This window comes from Ovis aries, chromosome 23 (genome assembly GCF_016772045.2).
Source record: "Ovis aries strain OAR_USU_Benz2616 breed Rambouillet chromosome 23, ARS-UI_Ramb_v3.0, whole genome shotgun sequence".
Lineage (NCBI taxonomy): Eukaryota > Metazoa > Chordata > Mammalia > Artiodactyla > Bovidae > Ovis > Ovis aries.
In genome coordinates, this window is record NC_056076.1 from 33250969 (window position 1) to 33275653 (window position 24685).

The 24685-nt window shown below is 44.7% G+C and overlaps 1 protein-coding gene across 4 annotated transcripts in view; it reads right to left on the bottom strand.

Moving 5' to 3' along the window:
* LAMA3 (laminin subunit alpha 3) overlaps positions 1 to 24685 on the bottom strand; it is a 253384-nt gene that overhangs the window by 184969 nt on the left and 43730 nt on the right. For 3 of the 4 annotated variants that reach the window (XM_042239547.2, XM_060405224.1, XM_042239548.2), the window contains exons 3-6: positions 8381 to 8498; positions 7220 to 7338; positions 5480 to 5650; positions 924 to 1015 (exon numbers count right to left, since the gene is read on the bottom strand). In XM_042239547.2, coding sequence (XP_042095481.1) covers positions 924 to 1015; positions 5480 to 5650; positions 7220 to 7338; positions 8381 to 8498 — 500 coding nt within the window. Of the gene's footprint in view, positions 1 to 923; positions 1016 to 1244; positions 1462 to 5479; positions 5651 to 7219; positions 7339 to 8380; positions 8499 to 24685 lie in introns of those variants that run through there. The other variant, XM_060405225.1, reaches the window with a different exon arrangement.

Genomic DNA, 24685 nt, shown 5'->3' on the forward strand with positions numbered 1-24685 from the left:
ACCCACTCCAGACTTCTTGCCTGAAAAATCCCATGGACAGAGGAGCCGGGTGGGCTACAGTCCATGGGGTCACAAAGAGCTGGACACGACCGAGCACACCTGGCCACACTTACACACATGCTGCAGAGCAGCACACGCAACATCCATACACTGCAGAACACAACATTAGAGATACACGCATCTTGTTATGCGTGAAATATGCCCAGAGTTACACTGACGTTCATAGCAGAATTATTCATGACAGATAAAAGGTGGCAGTGACCTGTGTCCATCAACAGATGAAGGGGTCAGTAAAATGCAGTGTATACATAATGAAACACTATTCAGTCTTAAAAAGGAAGGAAATTCTGACACATGCTACGAGGACATCATACTCAGTGAAATAAACCAGTCACAAAGAGACAATACTGTGTCTTCTATGAGACACTCAGAGTAGACAAATTCATAGAGACAGAAAGTAGAATGGTGTTGCCAGGGGCTGTGAGAGGACAGAATGCAGCGGTGTGTAAACAGCCTCAGTTCTGCAAGGTGAAGAGAGTTCTGGAGGTTGGCTGCACAACTGTGATGTACTGAACACCAATGAACTTAAACCGCCCCCACTTAAGAATGGCTAAGATGGTAAACTTTATATGTATTATACCACAATTTTAAAGATGAAAAAGGATTTGAAAACATACACCCGGGATGACAAACATTTCTCCTGCCAATTGCACTCAACTGTCTGTGGCTGCCTGGGGCACCGTCTGGAGCGGGGGTGGGAAAGGGGGTGTTGGGATGGAGAGGAGACACACACATCATCTTCGTGTTGATGTTGAAACATTCCTGTCAAGGGAAGGAACTTAGAAGTATTTAATAGGATGCCAACACCAATGAAACAATTAGACATTCATAGAAAGCTAAAAAAATTTACACAAGGTACTCACAGTTTTTCAGGATTGTTTGCATTGCATACTTCAGCATGGCCGTTGCAAACACACCGCCCACCGATGCTGATATCCTTTATGCTGTAATAATACTATAGAGCAGAAAAAGAACCTGTCAGTTTTACTAAGTCCCAACACAGACTTTACTAATCTTTAACGCACACCTGTACTGACCCTCTTCCCTTCCATCCTGTCTCCTAAGCCTCCCTCAGCACAAAAGGGAGCCATGTTTGGATGTAACTTTTCTTGCAAAAGAAATACATTCCCCAATCAAATGTAATAGCACCCTGCTGAATCTGTCCATTTTAAAAAATAAAATACCCTGGCGGTCCAGTGCTTAAGACTCCGTGCAGCCAACACAGGGGACATGGGTTCAATCCCTGGTCGCGGAACTACGATCTCACATGCCATGTGGTCAAAAGATAAAAAAAAATAAAAACATAAATAAAATGGTACAGCTGTCACGACTAACGAACTATACTTGTTACATTATAAAAAATAATTGGGACTTCCCTGGCAGTCCAGTGGTAAGACTCCGCCTTCCAATGCAGGGGATGTGGGTTCAATCCCAGGTCGGGGAACTAAGATCCCACATGACATGTGGTCAAGAGACAAAAAAATTAAAATAAATGAAAAAAAATGGTATAGTTGTCATGACTAATGATCAAAACTTGTTACATTATAAAAAAAAATAACTGAAACTTCCCTGGTGGTCCAGTGGTTAAGCCTTCACCTTCCAATGCAGGGTGCACAGGTTTGATCCCTGATTGGGGAGCTAAGATACCACATGCTTCATGACTGAAAAGCCAAAACATAACACAGAAACAATACTGTAACAAATTTAGTGAAGACTTTAAAAATAGTCCACATTAAAAAAAAATCTTTAAAAATAAAACTGAACTTTGAAAAGTTTCTAAATAAATGCTTTAAATGCATGAAGAGAAATTACCTTGGAAAAGAAGCACACCCTATAGCCTTTGGGAAAGGGATTGCCCGCTTCCCAGCTTCTCTCTTTTTTTTTAATATAAAGCTGACATCCACATAGTGCACAATATACTGCACATTATCTGTTTACCAAAAATATAATTTTGTATCAAACATCTGGCACCAACTGTGCACAGGTTCCAGGAAAGGAGAACAATATTCACCAAAATGGATTAGATACAGCGCTGAGACTGCCAGGGCCCACCAGCAGCTATGGACGTCCGCTTGCCTATGGCAGGCTGAATAAAGCCACAGGCGGAGGTTCAAGCTCCAAAAGGCCAGATAGCTACAGACCCAGCTGAGGCTCGCCCCCTAAACCAGTCCAGCCATGTGGGTGGCCATCTCACGGACAGGGCATGTCTCCAGCATGGCGGGGGTCTCTCCATTCATGACAATGGGTGGCACCAACTGCCAGCTCCCTTCCTTCCCTTGGCTGGAGATGCACAGGATTCAGTAAGGAATTCGGGGGTCGGGGGTGTAAATAATCTTTCTCACTGAGGTGATGTCACCAGCAAGAATATCTGTTAGGAAGTCTCTGAACGCACAAGGACAAGAGGTGCTTTGTATCTGTTAGCTGTCGCTGAGGTTAGTCATCCTAAACCTCCCTACTCACTCCAAGTTGGGGCTCTGTTCCATCTCCTCACTAAAAGCTGTGCGGTGTCTTAGCTTCCTGGCCATGTCTTACTTAGTCTGAAGACATTAACAGCCCCTCTTCTCAATACAGATAAATGCAGCATTGGAGAGCTTTCTGAGACAAGTGCACACTCAGAAGCTTTCACTACAGGAGTTTCTCTGTGCACACGGGTTAGGGCAGCAGTGGCAAGAGGGAAGCCCGCCATCTGCCTTCACTCAGCTGCATACGCGATACGTGTAACAGAACAGCTGGTATTCTGGGCTCCTCGACTTAAAGAAGCAACCTAGACTGGGGGAGGGGGGTTATATATGCAGTGCACGCCATAAAAAACTACTTGGTTCACTTGTAGCATTCTTCCAGGTTCCACATATATGTGTTAATATACAATGTTTGTTTTCCTCTTTCTGACTTACTTCACTCTGTATGACAAAGTCTAGACCCACCCACGTCTCTACAAATGACCCAATTTTGTTCCTTTTAATGGCTGAGTGATGCCCCATTGTATACAAGTACCACATCTTTATCCATTCATCTGCCCAGGGACTTTTGGAATAGAGACTCCAGTGTGGACACAGTGTGGGAACGGGAGGGTGGGAAGAATTTGGAGACGAGGACTGACATATATACACTGCTGCTGCTACGTCACTTCAGTCGTGTCCGACTCTGTGCGACCCCATAGACCGCCCACCAGGCTCCCCCCATCCCTGGGATTCTCCAGGCAAGAACACTGGAGTGGGTTGCCATTTCCTTCTCCAATGCATGAAAGTGAAAAGTGAAAGTGAAGCCGCTCAGTCGTGTCTGACTCTGTGCAACCCCATACACGGCAGCCCACCAGGCTCCTCCATCCATGGGATTTTCCAGGCAAGAATACTGGAGTGGGGGGCCAATGCCTTCTCCAGATATATACACTACCAGGTGTAAAACAGACAGGTAGTGGGAAGCTGCTGTATACTAGGGAACTCAACTTAGAGCCCTGTGATGACCTAGAGGGGTGGGATCCAGGGTGGGAGGGAGGTCCCAGAGGGAGGGGATGTATGTATACATACAGCTGATTCACTTCATTGTACAGCAGAAACAACATGGTAAACCAATTACACTCCAATTAAAAATTACTTAATAGAGAAGACTACATTCATCTAAGTGAAAAGAAATCTGCATACATAGGAGTATCCTTACAACCCTCAAAAAGACACACACACACACACAAAATGTGCTGAGGACATCTGTGGTGAGGCTCCAAATGCAGAGGAATGGAAACAGTCTGGCTACAGTTGATCAGAAAGCCCCGGATTCCCTTGAAAATTTCACCCTCGGATCCAGTTGTAGTTCCCACGTACAGCAGCTCACAGGCAGCTAAGGGGGCTGAAATTGTAGGAAACAGGCCACCCACACTCCAGAGGACTGGCCTTTTCAGAAAACTCAAAACCGTAGCGAAGCTTGAGTTTTCTCTCTCCCTTCCTTTCCCGGCCCTCTGAATTACCTACATAAGAAGCCAGACTCGATAAAATAGAGCTGGCATCTTCCATTCACCCTCCCAAGTCCACCATGCACCCCTCTCCATCCTGCACTTTGCCTAGGGGCCGAACTTTATGGGATGACAAGGGTCTCTCTTCCTTCGGCCTCCTGCCTGATTTGACCACTGGGAGGCCCGGGGAGGGGATCAGAGGATGGGAGGAGAATGAACTAGGGATATTTACTCTGCTGTGCCCAGGAGTCAGGGGACTGTCCTGACACTGAGAGTGAGGGATGGCCACCTAACATGAGCAGGGAGTGCTGATGTTCACCAATGCCTGTACCCCTCGCTTTTCTCCATCGCATTACCCAGCCTCCTGCACGTCCAACGGGTCCCACAGCCAGTTCCTGCCAATGGCAGTGAGCTGTGTGGTTAGGAGACTCGTCCTCCCTATGCTCTCTCTCTTTTCCCTCATCAGCTGACCAGGTGCAGAGAATGCAAGGAGGACCTGGGGTCTGACATCCTAGGATGGCTGTGGCTCTACACGGAAACAGCCTGGGTCCCTGAATGACCATGTGGCACTGATCTCATCTGCTGACCCCATATCAGACTGTGACATGAGCAAAAACTAAACCTTTATTGTATTCATTCCTGACACTTGAGGGCTATTTGTTGTAACAGCAGACTAATACCAGGATGGCTGACATCTTTTGCCTTTCATCTTCTTTGAATATGATGATTCATCTTTAACAGCCAAACTTCTAAACTGCACCTCATATTTCAGACAAGAATATCTTCTCTGACATTACTGGCTGTAAAGTTTATTCGAAAGCACAGATGTAGAGAACAAACATACGAACATCCAAGGGGGAAGGGGAGGTGGGATGAATCGGGAGACTGGGATTGACATATATGCTACTAGGAAACTATGAGCAGAGAAGGCGATGGCACCCCACTCCAGGACTTCTGCCTGGAAAATCCCATGGACAGAGGAGCCCGGTGGACTGCAGACCATGGGGTTGCAAAAAGTGGGACACGACTGAGCGACTTCACTTTCACTTTTCACTTTCATGCATTGGAGAAGGAAACGGCAACCCACTCCAGTGTTCTTGCCTGGAGAATTCCAGGGACGGGGGAGCCTGGTGGGCTGCTGTCTATGGGGTCACACAGAGTCGGACATGACTGAAGCGACTTAGCAGCAGCAGCAGGTAACTATGAAAACTACTATAGCACGCAGGGAACATTACTCAATGCTCTGTGATGACCTAAATAGGAGGGAAATCTAAAAAACAGGGCATTATGTACATATAAAACTGATCCACTTGGCTGCACAGCAGAAACTAACACACCGTTATAAAGCAACTAAACTCCAATTTGGGGAAAAAAAAAAAAAGCAAGCTTACTTGAAAGAGTTGGAGGCAATGAATTCAACAAGCAAACAAAGTACCAAAAGCTGCTATCCTGGCACTGAAGAGTGCTACTCACCCGCCGGGTGACGGTTGGATCTCTCTGTGCTTTGGAGATGAGGTGTCCAAGAAGGGTGTTGGTTCGGAGAAAACGTAGGCGGATGTTTGTGGCCTTGGTGAATTCCCTCAGGGTGTGAGAGAAAGTAAAATTTTTTGCACCTGGTCGACCATTTATCAAGGACACCACAACCTAAAAGGACCACCACACACACACATAGAGGAGAAAAAAAGTCCTTTTATCAAAGATTTCCCAGGTGGAGCTAGTGGTAAAGAACCAGCTGCCAATGCAGGAGATGTAAGAAACGTAGGTTCAATCCCTGGGTCGGGAAGATCCCCTGGAGGAGGGCATGGCAACCCGCTCTAGTATTCTTGCCTGGAGAATCCCAGGGACAGAGGAGCCTGGTGGGCTACAGTCCACAAAGAGTCAGACATGACTAAAGTGATTTAGCACACACACAATAAAGCTCCAAAACTCTTGGTTTCTTGGAGTCATTTGATGTTTCAAAACCTGGGCTCTTGGGTTCTGTAAACCATTTCCATTCACAAACCCTTTGCTGTAACCATGTTGTGGAGCTATAAACACTATGAGATGTTGAAAGTATAATGTCAAAATCTATGAAAATAAGGAAACATTTTTTGCAAGCTGCATCAAAGAAAGGAAGCTAAAAACCTAAATGAGGTTGAAAAAAGGAAGTCTCTGGATATAAACAGTGAAGGGGACAAAGAAATCTATTCAAAACCCAGGTTTTGCTTTTATTTTATTTTTTATATTTTTAAATTTATTTGTTTATGATTGCACTGCTTCTTTGTTGCTGCACGTGGGCTTTCCCTAGTTGCGGTGAGCGGGGGCTATTCTCTAGCTGCGGTGCGAGGGCTTCTCATTGCAGCAGCTTCTTTTGTTGCAAAGAACATGCTCTGCAGTGTGGGCTCAGTAGTTGCAGCATGCAGGGTTAGTTGGCCTGGGGCACGTGAAATCTTCCCAGACCAGAGATCACACCCATGTCCCCTGCAATGGCAAGTGAATTCTTTACCACTGGACCACCCAAGTTTTGTTTTAAAGCTTGAGGAGATGAAGTCCAAGCCCCAACCATTTATTAAGACATGAACCACTGACCCATCACTGGAAGATACTGGATACAGCTGCTCAAGAAAGATCTCCCTCCCTAAGGAGAATGAGACTGACACCCTTCAAAGACGCTCACTTGAAATTCACTCCATGGAATTCTTCTCTGATTCCCACCATGCTATTTTCTCATCTTCCCTAACAATAGCCTGGCTGACTTCGCAAGGAAGACACGCAACCCTCCCCGACAAATGACACCGATCCTGCCAAAAAGGATCAGGCTTAGCTCGGCCACCACCCCTTCATCCCCCTACTCCTACGGGAGACAAGGTGTTTGTGAAGCAGTGGGAGGGGTCTTCACCGCAATCACCAGTGATCCACAGTGATTTTTTTAATATTCCAATAGAAAAGAGAATCTAAGACCTATGGGCCTTGGAGGCAGAATCCTGACTTCCCAAGAAAAAATCAAAGACCTCAAATAGAATTTCCACTGTCAATTATAGTTCAATTAAACAAACAAACAAACAAAAAAAAACCACAAGAATTTCCAGCAACTCAGTCTGGGCATTTTCAACGTGGTTTCTTTTCATCTATGTTAAATTTGCTCGAAAATGCAAGTTTCACAATTATAAAAAAATGTGCATCTTCATGTTCATATTTAAGTCTTATCTCTCAAGGCCTCCCAAAGCTACTTACCTCACCATTTTCCAAAGGCACAATCCGGGAATATTCCGTAGTACAAAGTACATCATCATCTTGGGTGACAGCCCTGTTTGCTTCCTGCCCAAACTGTTCCAAACAGTCTACTTTAGAATCTGGGAAGGAAATGTTAATATTATACAATAAAATATTGTCCTCTTTTAAATTTCTTAAGAAATCTTATGTTTCCTTAAGAAAATACACAAAAAGGGAAAGACCAGAGAAGCATTTAAGATATTTAGATGTAATCTTAGAATGAAATTCTTAATTCATGAAAGAAAAACCAAGCCATTTCAGGCCACTTAAATACTGGCCACTAACCTCCAATTAAAATAAATAAATTTATTAAAATATATATATATATTGGCCACTGAAAGCCCTGTTGCAACTTTCAACAGGAATAGTCTGAAGATTTCATTCTAAATCTTCACTCTTCCTTAGACAAGTTTACCCTCTAAGGAGCATTCCTGGAAAACCCAATGCCTTTATAGCAAGATTCCGGTCCACTTCAATTCATCATAGGGTTCAGAGACTCAGACATTCTTCATTAGTGAAGATGACAAGGTCAAGGTAAGTAACGTGAAAAGGCAGGATTCATAAAGATGGAACTTACTTCCTAGATCTACATAAAAGGAAATGGAATGAAGCTCTGGCCCAGTTACAGATACACTGTGTACATGCATGCTAAGTGGCTTCAGTAGTGCCCCAAGTCTTTGCAACCCCAAGGACAGCAGCCCATCAGGCTCCTCTGTCCATGGGATTCTCCAGGCAAGAATACTGGAGTGGGTTACCATGCCCTCCTCCAGGGGATCCTCCTGACCCAGGGATCAAACCCGCATGTCTTATGTCTCCTGCATTGACAGCCAAGTTCTCTACCACAAGCGCCACCTGGGAAGCCCTATAGATACACTACTTCGCCCTGAATAGTAGCAAGAACCATTATCATAAAAGGTGTTTCAACCCCAGTTATACATGTGTACCCCTGGTACTCATGCACACATGCTTGAGAAGCGGATGTTCCGAGGGTAAGCTAGAAAGTTAAAACAGACCAGCCCCTGATGCCCCACACTGAAAGGTTAACTTTCTAGTTAAACCTACAGTCTCGATCTGCTGTAAATAATTCAAACCCCTCATAACATGGTAGGTAAGACTACTTACGAGCAAAATATTGCCAAGGTGAGTAGGTGCTTCCAAAGTCAACAGATCTTTCCAAGACCCAAAGATCAGGGCGAGGAGAATTTGCAAATTTGATTAAAACATAGGCCACCTGGAAAAGCTGATAGAGCAAAAGATGAACAGTTATTCAACTCACCTTGTCTATCCAAACCCTTCACCGTCTCTATGGGATGGTGGTTCCCACGATGACACCTCTAGCCACGCCCCTCCTGAGATCCAGGCCCCTTCTAACTGCCTACTGGACCTCTCCAGCTTAACATTTTCACACCCTAAGTCATCATTTTTCTTCCTCCACTGAATCGAGACATTAATCTTTGCCACATCTTAATCATTATACCCTTGAATTTCAACCAGCCTACACGGCATCTTCAAGTTTGTACATTCAGAGATGTCTGATGTCCAACAACCAGTCATCATGTGCTAAGCTCTTCCAAGACCTGGAGAAGACAGTACAGCCCTAAGCATCTCCCAGGAGTGACACAGCCCTGGTCCAGGTCTTGGAGAGCTCATGGCTGCAGGATGAGACCTGAGCAGCTGCAGGGTAGAGAGGAGCATCTCCAACTCCTGCGTCATCTCCACTCATCACCTCTTCTCCTGATTTCTCTCCCTTTCGTTGATCTTCTTATTCATCATCATCCCTTTTTGCCCACAGCCACGACAATGCCAAGGTATGAAAGAGATGAAGTGCAGCATTGGTCCAGATTCTTTAGCCTCCCACCCTGGAATCCCAGCATGCCTCGGTGATGGACGCCAGGAGTCCTTGCAGGCTACTCATGCCCCTTCCCTCAAAACTCATCTGGCTTGCCTGTGAACCCTGAGAATCTATGTGTTTATCAAACAGCTTAGGATGATGAGGAACACAGGTGTTAAATATGCTAACGTGTTAATGAGTGAGGATTATCCCCACCCCCCATACTCCCCAACCCCAGGGGACAGATTCAGCAACAACTTTGAGAAGAGAACTCTGCCAGCCCTATTTGATAGAGTAAATTTATTTAGCAGGCGAATGGACCTGCCAGAATCAGGCAAATTGATGAGGGCATAAATGCAACAAGGCTTGAAGTGCAAGAGAACAGGAAGGATTTGGGCTTAGATTAAAAAACAGCCTAATAATCTCCATATATTAGTCCTTTGATACATACGGATTTATTATTTTGGTATAGCTGCATCTTAATAGGAGCATGACCATGGACAAGATTACCACCATTTAGCCTTGCTTTTACCCACTCCAGTGTTCTAGTCTGGAGAATCCCAGGGACGGGGGAGCCTGGTGGGCTGCCGTCTATGGGGTCACACAGAGTCTGACACGACTGAAGTGACCTAGCAGCAGCAGCAGCAGCAGCAGCCTTGCTTTGCTCGTCTCTTAAACAATTATAATTTTCTCACAGGTTCTCGCTGGGAGTGAATAGGATACCATAAAGCACTCAGCACTGTGGCTTTCTGGAGTGGGCTTCCACAACCATCAGTAGAATGGACCATGAAACTGGACCACTAGTTTTCAAGTCCTAACTTCACCACTGATTAACTGTGGGACCTTGAGCAGAAAAACAAAAAAAGAGAGAGAACTCTGCCACCTTATTAACTAGCCCAGTAGAGCCATTTTGATAATGAGTTCAACTAGTTAGAGAGGGAGGCAGTATTCAGACCCTGTGGGACCCTTTTACTCCTTAGGGGGTGGGAAAAAACCAAGGGATTTCATTTTTATATTGTTCACATACAATAGTATGGTAGGTGTCTTTTTTTTTTTAAGTCTCAGAACTACTGCTGCTGCTGCTAAGTCGCTTCAGTCATGTCTGACTCTGTGCGACCCCACAGATGACAGCCCACCAGGCTCCCCTGTCCCTGGGATTCTACAGGCAAGAACACTGGAGTGGGTTGCCATTTCCTTCTCCAATGCGTGAAAGTGAAAAGTGAAAGTGAAGTCGCTCAGTCGAGTCCGACTCTTAGCAGCCCCATGGACTGCAGCCCACCAGGCTCCTCCATCCATGGGATTTTCCAGGCAAGAGTACCAGAGTGGGGTGCCATTGCCTTCTCCACTCAGAACTACTAGCTAATTGTAAATGTTCTAAACTCAATGTCAAAGTCAAAATTTCTAGGATGATGATTCTCAAATTTTAGTCTCAGAACACCTTAACGTTTTTAAAATTATTGAGGACCTCAAAAAGCTTTTCTTTAAGTGGGTTATGACTGTTAATTAATAAGGACCATATTAAAAACTAAAGCTGAGAAAAATTTAAAATATTTATTATTAATGCATTTAAAATAATAAACCATTACATGTTAACATAAATACCATATTTTTTGCAAAATACCATATATTTTTCAAAGCATAAAAAATTATAGTGAAAACAGTGGCTTTAATTTACATTCTTAAGATCTTTTTGAATGTGTCTGCCTTCATAGAAGACAGCTGGATTCTCATACTTGTTGCAATATGTTTTGGTTGAAGTACTGGAAGAAAATTTGGCCTCACATAAATCCATAATAGGAAAAAGGACCTCCTAGCTTGGGGACCTTCCTGAAAGGGAACCACACAGGTTCTCAACCACACTTTGACTCCTGTGTCATCTCCACTCTTGGTCACAGACTATCCTTCACTCTAAGATGTCTGATTTCTTCCTTTTCTGTGGAAGGAAGAACTGTCATACCAGTTACAGAAAACCTAAGTTCAGTTGGTTTAGTCCCAAACATTTGTTCTTTGATCTTGGAAAATCTGCTTCCGTGGGTTCAGATTAACATTCTCAGATTGTCTACCCATCCTTGGAAAAAATGATCCAGTCTCATGGAGAAAAACTAATTCAGAATGGTAAGGTACTCTAAAAACCATAAAGCAATCCCTAAAGATAGAAGAAGTAAATCCCAGAAGACATGCACCATTATTACATATTGAAGGAATTCATGGGAAATCTGAAAACTCCCAGTTTGAAGAATCAGAACAGATATATTTCCCTTAAAAACTACACATCTTGGGACTTCCCTGGTGGCCCAGTGGTTAGGACTCCGTGCTGCCAATGCAGGGGGTGGCGGTTTGACCCCTGGTCTGAGAACTAAGACCCCACATGCCATCAGCACAACCAAACAAAAAAAGGGGGCACATCTCTCAGATCACCTCAAGAGAAGACTGCTTTTAGATATGTGAGAAAGAGAGAATACAAATGAAACATTTCAGGACAAAATAATAATTTAAACATTCTTAATCTCTTCCATGAAAATACTATAATCATAGCATGCCCCCCTAAGACCCTATTTATTTATAGTGTATGATTTAATGGTTACTATATTCTAGGTACCATATATGTTAAGCATCTCACAAATATTCTCACAATAAAAGTGAAATTTCATTAATTCCACTTTACATATGAGGAAACTGTGACTCTGAGAGGTGAAGCAACATGCCCACATTTTGCAGGTGTAAAAATCCAGTACTTCTGTATATTCTACTCACTGATAATTAGCAATGCCACCAAACCTGATCAATCCTTATATTTGATCTGTTTCATCCTGAGGGAAATAACTGTTGAAGAAACTCTAAACATCATTATTTCCAAACAGGCTAAGATTCCATTATAGGGAGCCAGGAGGAAGGGAGCTATGTGATAATACATCTTGATGAATATTTGAGTGCATTGATTTTCCAAAGCTGCACTTTCTGCTACCACAAATTCTCATCAATGAAATAGTGTTGGTGGTTCAGAGGGAACCTCTCTTTGTTTTGCTTCATCCTACTCTGAGATAATGCGTGATTCCTTGAAAGCAGCATAGCATTTAAAAATCTGACACTGAGGGAATTCCCTAGCTGTTCAGTGGTTAGGACTCTGATCTGCCAATGCAGGGAGCATGGGTTTTATCCCTAGTCAAGAAAATCAGAATTATAAGGGCTTCCCTCATAGCTCAGTTGGTAAAGAATCTACCTGCAATACAGGAAGACCAGGGTTCGATTCCTGGGTCGGGAAGATCCTCTGGAGAAAGAAATGGCAACCCATTCCAGTATTCTTGCCTGGAGAATCCATGGACAGAGGAGCTTAGCAGGCTATAGTCCACTGGATTGCAAGAGTCAGACATGACTTAGCAACTAAACCACCACCACACCAAGGTACTAAGATTCCACACACTGAGTGGTCCGACCATAAGATTTTAAAAAGTAAAAATTAAAAAATCCCACATCTAGCAAGGGAAGACATACCACAGTATTCCCTGAGCCTTCCATGCAGATATAGTTTAATAAGTCCTGGGATTCCACCATGTACCAACAGGACTTTCCACTCCAAATGTTTCCCTCCCATTTTTATCTTAGGCACTTAATTCTGAGATGCCTCAGCACCTGTTTCTGTGCCCAGACACTGGGAGGCCACATTTCATTCCTTCTGAGTCTGCACTGACAGACTCTGCTTCTCTCTCCCCACCACTGCGGTTCAACTTGCAGCGGCTTCCTGCCAAGCTCTCCTGCGTGGCCGCCAACTTCCCCTGAATGTACAGATGCTAGATGGCACTGAGAGGCAGCCTCCAAAGTGGGTTCACAGTGGGTTCACGTACATTACGCCAACAGGTAGGGACTTATTCTCTTCTACTTGATAGTTTTAAATGCTATGCCTTCTAAATGGCGCCTTCTGTTAACCCAAGTTATCAGTTACTTATGATTGCTCTTTGATCACTCAAAACACTTCAAAGCAGCATGAGCGACACTTGAGACTCACGGATGTAAAGGAGGGCCCTTGGTGAAACGAGAAAGCGCCAGGCTTTCGAAGTCACTCGAAGCATAAAAGAGAAGGCCACTTTGTGCATTTTTTAAGAAATAACATTTGGGAGATAAAGTAAAGAGTGAAAAGTAACCGAGAAGGATTGAGTTGTCATTCTTTCTCCATGTATTTATGAGACAAGCTAAGATGGCTTGAATGTTGCTGATGAGCATTTAGGTGGAGGTACAAAGTAGTCCTTTAAATAAAGTTTTAAAAAAGATATTTATTTGGCTGCACAGCGTCTTAATTATGGCATGCAAACTCTTAGCTGCATCATGTGGCATCTAGTTCCCCAACCAAGGATCAAACCCGGGCCCCTTGCAGTGGGAGTGTAAAGTCTTAGCCATAGGACCACCAAGGAAATCCCTAAATAATGTTTTAATGAAGCAGATAATAATCATAAGAAAGCATACATGCTCAGTCCAATTCTTTACAGCTCCATGGATTGCAACTTACCAAACTCCTCTGTCCATGGGATTCTGCAGGCAAGAATACTGGAGTGGGTTGCCATTTTCTCTTCCAGGGACTCTTCCCCCAACCCAGGGATCAAACCTGAGTCTCTGGCAGTGACAAGCAGATTCTTTACCACTGAGCCACCTGGAAAGCTTTGGCCCAAGGCACTTTGACGTAAAAGCCTTCAGGGAGAACAGGTGGGATGAGCCAGCCCTGTCTGATCCTCATGCTCATCACCCTGACGCCTCTGAGACTCCAGCTCCTACAGCCCAGCATCTATTCATTCCTCCCCAGACGCAGGCAGTAGGTGTTCAATGAATGCCACGAATGAAGGGCTGAATATTAAAGCTGTGCAGTCACCACCTACTTTGGTGGGTAGGGGGTGGGCACCCATTGGCAACACAGAGATAGAGGTGAGCCCCAAAGTGTTCTCGGCAGTGGGCTTCTAATGGCAGAGAAGAATCAATTTCCAGCAGCAAATCTCTGACCCACCAGTCCTGTGACTCTTAAGTCCATCACTGAAGCACTTTGCAATTTTATTTCCTTGTCCATAAAATCATAATATAAAACAATCATAAAATATATTTAATACATAGGTGAGGGACAAGAATATCTACTTCACGCAAATTTTACACTCTCCATTTTAAAAACCACCATTAAGCTCTGTATCACATATCTGTTTTCATATAACATTCCCACTAGACTGACATCTCCGTGTCTTAATCACTCCTGTTGCCTCTGAGTAGGCGCTTAATATATATCATTGAATCGAAATGAAATTTATTAAATGAGACATGTGAAATTGTAAAATATTATATGTATTAAAAGTCACATCCAAAATTAACTTCTGACTCAACGAAACAGGAACCTTCCTTCAAAAAAGTCTAAGTTATAATGTGAAATAAATCTGGTATCACAGTTTTATAATTTGATAAACATTGCTCCACAATGCAGCATTTCCTGATTGGCTTCTTCCAACTTTCTATTTTGCATAATTCTCAAACCTATAGGAAAGCTCAAGGAACAGTACAATGAATATCCCTACACTTTTCACTTAGATTCACCAAATGTTAATATTTGCCACATTTGTATTTTCTCTTTCTGTGTCTGCACACACACATATACCTTTTTCTAACCTTTGAAAGCAAATTCTAGATATCATTATGATTCAACCCTAAATATTTCAGCATGTCTCTTCCAAGAACACAGACATTTCTTCTACATAAACAACATTTTGATGCCCATGAAATTTTTATCATTTAAACAAAAATCATATATCATCTTGAACTGGATATTTGAGTTTCCCTGTTTCTCCTAAAAATGCCCATTGTATTTTTCCAATCCAGGATGCAGTCAAGGATTATGTGTAGCATTCACTTGTCAAGTCTCTCGTCTCCTTTAATCTAGAGCAGTTCTCCCGTGATTTTTCTTTTATGGTACTGACATCTTTCTATCACAGAAATGTTCCCTTATCTGAATGTGTCTGATTATTTCCTCACGATCTGATTCAGGGTAAACATTCTGGCAGGATTACTACCCATGGGACATCCTCTTCTCGTGGCATCGTGCCAGGGGGCACAGGATGCCAGGCTGTCCTCTTAACACTGATGCTATGTGTGACCAGTTGTTTCAGATGTCCACCAGATTTCCCAATTATAAAGTTACCTTTTCCTGTGTCATTAGATCATAAGTAACCCATAGAGACATTTTAACACATTTATTTTAATTAACTGAATTACAAATGTTCCTACTATCTATGTAAAAATACAAGTAAGAGTTATGAAAAAATAAGCCCCCAAATCCAGAACCAAACAATTACATTTCTTTTGAGGCTCATGCCCAATTGAAAAATTTATCTAATAAGCTAATGTTATAGATGGATAGGGAGGCCTGGCGTGCTGCATTCCATGGGGTCGCAAAGAGTCGGACACAAATGAGCAACTGAACTGAACTGAACTAAATGTTATAGAAAGTTTTTAATTGAGAAGGAAAAATGCAGGTCAAGTGGAATTAAACTCCGTTTTAGTAATCCTGTTTGAAAACTTCTTACAAAATGAAATACAATCCCCATTAAACAATCAAGTCCAGTGACGAAAATACGGCTCTGCTGGCCTGAAAACAAATCCTTTTAATCCTGGTCCAAACAGCATGTCTGCCAATGGCTTGGCGAGGACATTTCTTTCTTGCGGGTTTATCACCATGCTGCCCTATGAAATCCAGACCTTGGCACCATCAGAAAGAGGGTGCTTAGGAGGAAAGTCACTGTGTCCCTCAGCTCCTGCTCCCCTTTGAGAAAAAGTAGAGCATTCCTCTTTCCCAAAAGCACCTGCTCCTCTTTGAGGGAAGGTAGAGCATTCCAGAAACTTAAAGGAAGGGACTTAAGAGGTCCCCCGTCAATCTCTCGCCCCGGGAAAGAGCCTTCACCCTAGAATCTCCTTTTAAGAGAAAACACATTGCATTGCTAACAAGTTCTGGCCACTGCATGTTTCCTCACTGTCTTGAATTTTTTTTCTCATAATTCCTCCTCCTGTTCTTTGAAGTAGCACAGATTTCTACCATTTATCCCACATGACCGCCTGCCCAGAATTTAAATACCACAACACATCTTCCTAGGTTCCTTTTAAGGAATTAAGATTCAAGTCACCAGGAGGCAAGGATTAGGGTAGGAAGTGGGAAGGAAAAGAGAATTAAAATATCTCACTTCCTCATTAATAATAACTACAATAACCATAAAACCCTGAGCCAAAATACAGTCTAAAAATTTGGATCACTCCAATAACTTGAAAAATGACAAGACTGCTATTTTTCAGTGGAAGATTTCAGGGAAAAAAAATCAAAAGGCAGGGAGAAGGTGAAATATTTGCATATTTCATGATTGATGAATTCTTAACTCTGAAGGAAAAAAGTGATTAAAGACATATAGCATGGTTTTCAGTCCTTGTAGATGTTAACTATTCAATATTATTTCCTAAGTAGACTCAAAGGGTAGACTTTGAAATTAACATATGTTACTCAAGAGCATTTTGTCACAACTAAAATTTACAGATAGATTTGGTGGTGATTTTAAATAAGCTGAGGATTGTACAGTCCAAGGGGTCACAAAGAGTCAGACAGGACTACGTGACTTTCAATTTCACTTTTTTTACTTTCCATGGTAGCTCAACTGGTAAAGAATCCGCCTGCAATGTGGGAGACCTAGGTTCGATCCCTGGGCTGGGAAGATCCCCTGGAGAAGGGAACAGCTACCCACTCCAATAGTCTGGCATGGAGAATTCCATGGACTGTATAGCTCATGGGGTCGCAAAGAGTCAAACATGACTGAACAACTTTCACTTTCACACTTTCACTTTAAATAAGCTGAAGCCCTTTGGAATCCAAGAACTGAGCTCACCTTCACAATGAAATCCAATATTTTACCCAACTCTGTTGCTACACTGAACTCTCAGGGAATTTTTTTGTCCAGGACTTGATTCTCCCTGTAAAACTTACTTTCCCTCATTCACACTTTTCTTTTTCTTTTTTTTTTTTTTTTTTTTGCTAATTTATAATAAAATTGAGGATGACACTTAGTTCAATCCCTGAACCAATAAATAGCACTGGAATTTGTCTGACAAACTATACAGGGCAAGGGAAACGATAATCATGTTCTTCCAAGGCAGGTAGATTTCAATAACTCGACTTTAATAATCAGCAACCAAGGTACCTAATTTCTCCTTGAATCTACATTTTTAAACTCCACAACTCCTAAAAAAATACTGATTTCTACACATGACTTATACCATGATGAAGTTCAACAAAGTATTTCTCAATGATTATGATTTACTGTAAATCAGATTCTAAACGATGCTATTTATCATCATTTTTCATAAACAAGTCCACACCCTTCATCATGTTCCAGTCCTCCCCTTTGCCAATATTTTTCTCACTGGAGAGTATTCTTGGGACTTTCCAAGACTACTCCACATACTGACTCAGCATATTCCTTTTTTATTAGTCTGCATTTTTGTGGGGGGAATGAGCTTTAGGCTGAAGTGTCATTTCAAGTCAGTGGCTAAGACTTCACACTCCAGTGCAAAGGGCCTGGGTTCAATCGCTGGTCAGGGAAGGAGATCCCACATGACGCAATGAAGATCAAAAATCCTGCGTGCCAGGGACCCAGTGCAGCCAAATAAAGTAATAAATATTTTTAATATTATTTTTTTAAATGAGTATTCTCATTTCTAGCCTGCATTCAGAATGCTCCTTCCCTAAATTTGGTTGTCACATTTCTTCCCTTCTCCTTCTGCTATATCTTTCTTAAGATGCTAAATCAGAGTGTTACCTAAAGGCTAAAACCATCCTTTTGGCTGGGTTTCCAATGTGCTTACTAAGGGTAGGGCACTTTGGAGACCTTTTTGACAGCAGCTGTGCTTTTCTGTAATGCTGGTCACTTAAATTGACTCAGCATATTCATTTTTGTTAGTGAGCTTTTTTTTTTTTGGAATGAGCTTTAGGCTCAAGTGTCACTTCAAATCAGTGGGGCTATAGATTAAATATTCATCTTAGAAGCTATTCTTTGGCCAAAAGCTGTCTTTACTTTCTGAACATGAAATCCCCTAGAATGGCAGTTCTCAACGTGGATGGTATTGCATCTGGGGTCTTTTACTGGCTGTCATTGTGTGCATGCTCAGTCACGTGGTTGTGTCTGACTCTTCGCCACCCCATGGACTAGCCCACCAGGCGCGTTTGTCCATGGGATTTTCCAGGCAAGAATACTGGAGTGGGTTGCCATTTCCTCCTCCAGGGGATCTTCCTGACCCAGGAATGGAACCCGCATCTCCGGCATCTCCGGCACTGGAAGGAGGATTCTTTACAACTGAGCCATCAGGTATTCACAATAACAAACCCCAGTAAGGAGAAAGACTACACATATGAAGAGACATCAACCTCCACCCTGAGAAAGATCATGGCCAAGTCTGGGTGAGGAGTCTGGACAAAGGCACCTGATGGAGGTTTTGTCTTTTGTTTGTTGGACTTCTGAGGATCCAAATGCCCTTCCCACCGTATGAATCCTTCCCACCTTATGAATCCTTCCCACCTTACGAATCCTGGTGGGAACAGAATGCACTGCTCCCTTTAGAAGCTGAAAAATGCCAGTTTTCCAGCTTCCTTGACAGGTAAGTCAGCACGGGTGCCTGATCCAATGTCTCCTTCCAAGATGTTGCATCTAGAGCAAATGATACCAAAAGGTAGGGACACTGAAGACTTGTTTCTAGAAGCTACAAGTATGGCAGCCTAATCTGGCTGCTGGGGAAGTGACGACGCCAGTAGGAATGCACCAAGTCCAGAGTCCAGGCTCCAGGCTGACCGTGTGGCCATCACCAGCCGCAGCCACCAGCGCTCAGCCACAGCTGAGTCCTCGCAGAGGGACCTGTGGTTCTGACTGTGCAGCCTCCTTGGTTTCTGCCCATCTCCTGAACCTGATTCTCTGAGATCCTCAGACCCCCTTCCCACTACCTCACATCCTCTCCCTCCATCCTCAAAGGTGACTCCTTCACTGGTAAAATTAAGACTATCAAAAAGGGATCCCTTGCCTTCCCATCCTAAACCCATGAGCACACTTAAATCTGCAGAGCTCCCTCTTTCCTTCTGGACCTACAGAGCAGGAGCCTCCCCACTCCTCTGCAAAGAGCCAATCCCTCCCTCTGTGCTCTGATCTCATTCCCCTCCTGCCTTCTGTTGGGTCCTTCCCATCAGCTTTTATCTTATGTATTAATTTTTTAATTAAACTATAGTTGACTTGCAATATTATATTAGTTTCACAAGTACAACACACTGATTCAACATTTTTGTAGATTATATTCCATAGAAACTTATAAAACATTGACTATATTCCCTATGTTGCACATCACGTTTGATTCTTCTTTATTTTATACCCAGTAATTTATGCCTCTTAATCCTTTATCCCTATCTTGCCTCTCTCCCATCCCTCTTCCTACACGTAACCACTAGTTTACTCTCTGTATCTGTGAATCTGTTTCTATCATATTTGTTCATCTGTTTTATTTTTTAGACTGCAATGATTAATGAAAACATATAGAGTCTTCCCTTGTGGCTCAGTGGTAAAGAATCCACCTGCCAACACAGGAGACGTGGGTTTGATCCCTGATCTGGGAAGATCCCACATGCCATGGAGCAACTAAGCTTGTGGTCTATATCCTGGGAGCTGCAACTGCTGAAGCCCACACACCCTAGAGCCTGTGCTCTGCAACAGGAGAAGTCACCACAATGAGAAGCCCAAGGGCCACAGCTAGAGAGCAGCCCCTGCAGCAATGAAGACCCAGCACAGCCAAAAATACATATATAAATTTCTTAAAAAGGAAACATAGCATTTGTCTTCCTCTGATTTATTTCACTAAGCGTAACACCCTCCAAGCCATCAGTTTTCAAATGACTCTTCCATCTGAAAGTCAAATTCCTCTCCTTCCAACCAAACCCTCCACCTACCTCCTTCCCCTGGAGGCAGCCGATCCTGCAAAGAGTGGAGCGCTGCCTCGTCCTGCTTCCTCACCCCTCTTCCAGTTCACCCAGAGTTCAGCCTCCTCTAACCTCCCTCCGCACTATGTCCACGTTACATCATGGCCCAGACTCCTCACATAAACTCCAGACCCAACCATCTAGTTAATCTCCACTTGAGACATCTCACCCCCAGCTGAACTCAACTTGACCCAACGGCAACCTCGTCCCTGCCCCCTGGAGCCTGCTAACTCCCGTGGAACCCATAGGTTTCAGTGCAGCCTTCCCCTTCTCTGGTCTGCGTTTGATGCTTCCTGGAACTCTGTGCTCTTCCTTTAAAACACTCATCACAGGAGCAATTAAATAACTACTCCTGCAGGAGTACACACAGCCTGTGGATACAGGATGTGAGTTTGATTATCCTGCCATCTCACGAACTGCAACAGGTACACCCTGACTATATGGAGCTGCAGGCCAGGGCAGGGCCTGCACTTGGCCCAGGATAAGGGTGATGCTGGTAGTCCACCAAATCCCCAAGGATTGAACTTGCACTGTGTGCTAAGTCACTTCAGTTGTGTCTGACTCTTTGCGATCCTATGGACTGGCGAACTCACCAGGCTCCTCTGTCCATGGGATTCTCTAGGCAAGAATACTGGAGGGGGTTACCATGCCCTCCTCCAAGGGATCTTCCCAACTCAGGGATGGAACCTGCATCTCTTATTAACAAAAAAAGGACACTCAAGTAACTTTCACTGTGATGAAAAGATGCATCCATGGGTGAACTCTCAGATCTGGACATAAGGTGGCTTCCTGCGTCCCAAATGCTCCTACTCCAAGGCTCTGGCTCCTGAGAGGACCCAGAACAGGCATTCTTCACAGCAGGGAACATGCGATAAGGAGTGATGCCGCAGGGAGTGGGGAGGCCTGGGGAGAAGCGTCAGAGTGCAGAGGGTGAGGGACAGTGGTTGGGTGGCAGAAAGCAGTGTGGCCACAGTGATGGGCGTCAGGAGAGCTGGCTGGGCGTCAGGGTGTCCTGGGCTGGCTCAGCATCGGTGGGGAATCAGGTGGCCCTGCGTGACTGAGCTGAACTTCAAGCTTCAATTTCCTGAAATCCAGCTCTGGGCAAGACACTGTTAGGAACTTGGACAGGGATTCAAGCCTCAGCCAGAGGGACAAGAAGTGGAACACGGCCAGGGCAGTGAGCAGGACAGCCAGACAGATCGTCTGCCGCAGGAGGGTTAGACAAGTGCAGCGAATCAGCTCCAGGCATGCCTGGTGGGTAGGGCACAGCACACGCCCGCTTTGCCCACTGGCACAGAAGGGGACTGATGGGGAAAAACACCCTCCCCGCCAGCAGGCACCACCCTACAGAAAAGCAATCTGGCCACCTTGCCGGAAAAGAGGTCTGGACCTGACGATGGCAGATGGGGGTGAGAAGCCAGGCTTTGGGAAGGAGAGTCTGGAGCTGGAGGAGGGTGGAGCTCCAAAGTTCCATCATCCAACCTCCACACAATGGCCTGGACCCCCACTTCCCAGGGACCCACTTCTGCCCCTTCTCCACTCTCTTACTCCCTTGGTCTTCCTTCCTCCTCAGCCTTTTCCCAATCTGGGGCCCTTTCTCCTCATACCCCCAAAGCTACACAGAGAGGAGAGGATTATACCATAATGTTTATACTAGCCATCTTGCAAAAGAAGAATATGATACTATCATAACTACACTGGGGACTAAATGGGTTTTCAGGTACAGCTTCCAAGGTGGCACTAGTGGTAAAGAATCTGCCTGCCAATGCAGGAAACTTATGAGATGCAGGTTGGAACCCTGAATCGGGAAGATCCCCTGGAGAAAGGCATGGCAACCCACTCCAGTATTCTTGCCTGGACACTCCCATGAACAGAAAAGCCTGGTGGGTTACAGTCCATGTTGGTTGCAAAGAGTAGGACACAACTGAAGCTATGCAGCAAGGCATAGCTTAGAGCTTCTTATCTATAACGTTTTTCTGGGTAAAAATTCAAAGTGAGTTCTAAATATCTGATGTAACTTTCAATGCACCTGATTTACACCCATATATGACTCTCCCCTCCCAGGCAATATCTTATTACACAAAACCAACCTGAAAGACAATCTTACTGATGACCACACAAACACCAACCATGTAGTGGTGAGAAGCAAAGGAACAGATATTACACATGCAGTACCAATGAGCCTTCATAACACGAGTGCGTGAGGAGCGAAGACACCAAACTAGATGCCGCAACACATTACGTAAATTATACAGCTATACATTGTATGGGCTTCCCAGGTGGTGTCAGTGGTAAAGAACCTGCATGCCAACACAGGCGACTTAAGAGACGTGAGTTCTATCCCTGGGTCAGGAAGATCCCCTGGAGAAGGAAATGGCAACTCACTCCAGTATTTTTGCCTGGGAAATTCCACGAACAGAGAAGCCCGGCGGGATACACTCCATGGGGTCACAAAGAGATGGACGCAACGAAAGCGACTGAGCGCGCACACACACATGCACGTTTCAGATTAAGTAGCAAAGATATTAGGGGAGGTGCTTTCAAAGGGCCAGGAAACAGGAGTGAGGATCAGGGATGAAGAGAGAAACAAAAAATACAGCTCAAGAGGGAGCAATTCATTCATCACATGCTGTGAGCTCCTCTCCTCCAAGTGGGGACTGCAGCTTGAATATCCTCCAACAACTGCCTCCCAAGGAGATAAAACAATACAAAACTATATGGAACATCAGTATTTTGTCATCACAAATTATATACTGCTTCCTGTCCTGGCCAAATGACTTGGCAAAAAATGTCAAGGAACCACTGGAAACATCCCTGAGCAGCTTGTGTCCTGGCTCTGGGTGGCAGCAGAAGGGGCCGCTTGTGTGGGGAGGAAGGGAGATGCCATGATGGAGTGATCCTGATTAATGTCAACACCAGCGAGCGCAGGCACCCGGGAAGGAATCCTTTTCTCGTAGTTTTGGGCAGCCAGTAGTGGAGAGGGTGTTTTTTCTCCTCTTGCCTAACAGCTAAGACATATGGGTCCCTTCATGGCGAGACTTGCAAGGAAAAAGGGCAGCTTCCACTTGAACTGCAATCCAACTAATGGGTCCCAGGGAATAAATCCACCCCAAGTTTGGGAACACTTTCTGAGCCTGAAACTATCCACTTGGCCAGCTCGATCGGGCTCCTGCCTTACGTCCCCATGTCCTCCTGACCTCTGGCATCTTCCTTTCTCTGTGCTCCTTTCAGAATGGCGAGGTCTGTCCAGGAGTCCAGCCCGTGACTGGTCACTACTTGCAACTTCTGCTGCAGGAAGCAGGGCACAGAGGCCCGAGGATGGACACGTGGGGCTACCTCATCACCAGAATCCAAGTTTCTATTCAGGGACTTCTCAAAGGAAATCTTTGCTTTTCACTCCTCCGTTTCAGAAAATCAATATTGGAAGTTCTGTGCACCTGCCTTTTGGTTTACAGGTAAGGACTCGGAGATGGTTAGAGGGGAAGACGAGGAGGGGAGGAGAGGGTCCTGCTGCTAAGGTGTGACACGGTGACCTGACCACATTGGGGCCCCAGGACAACTCAAGGCCGACCAAGTGCGGTCACTGAGCTAGAAGCCTGGGCTCCTCCTCAGTGCTCACTGGGCTACAGCTTAGTCTACAACATGAAGCTCTGTCTGCTGGGGTTAGTGGTCCCAGCAGCATGACGAAACAGCACCACTGAGCAGGTGGCCGCAGTCACAAGACAAGGAGGGAGGGGGGCATCTGCAAGGAGTCTTCAAGTCGAACTGTTAGAGTAATCATGAGGAGGAGGGAGAGAAACACTAGCATGTGTTGAAGATTTAGGATATGCTGGGTATTAATACTTCTGTATCTCAGTAGTTTCACAATACTCCGAGTGTATGGATACTGATATTCTATTTCATAGATGCAGAAACTAAAGTTTGCAGATGGCTCAGACAGTAAAGAATCTGCCTGCATTGTGGGAGACCTGGGTTTGATCCCTGGTTTGGGAAGATTCCCTAGAGAAGGGAATGACAACCCACTCCAGTATTCTTGCCTGGAGAATCCCATGGACAGAAGAGCCTGGCGGGCTACAGTCCAGGGAGTTCACAAAGAGTTGGACACAACTGAGCGACTAACACTTTCACTTTCAAAGTTTGCAGGAGACATGGAATGTTCCATGAGTCGGTGACAAAACCAGGACTCAAGTTCACATCGGATTCCCAAGCCTGGGCTGTTATATGCAGTCAGCTGGATGGGCAGCCACAGGGCAGGTCAGGGAGAGCATGGTCCCTTCTTCAAGGAGTCGTTCCTCCCCGGGTGGCCCTGCCAACACCAGGAGGGGCTGCAAGGCCTGACATTCCAGCCCTGTGTGCACCATGCTCAAGAAAGCCAGCAACAGGAGAAACACCAAGAGGTGCCTGGCGGTGTGGACATGTGCTCCAACCTCCAGGTCCATGCATCCCTAGCATAGTTATCACTGGCAATGGGAGGCTGCCAAATCTCAGACCTCACCTCCACTGCCTACCCCGCTTCTGGTTCAGCCTATCCCTGCTGTTCAAGCCCCAGGGAGGCCAGATAATGAGCAGAGTGTCCTTCTGG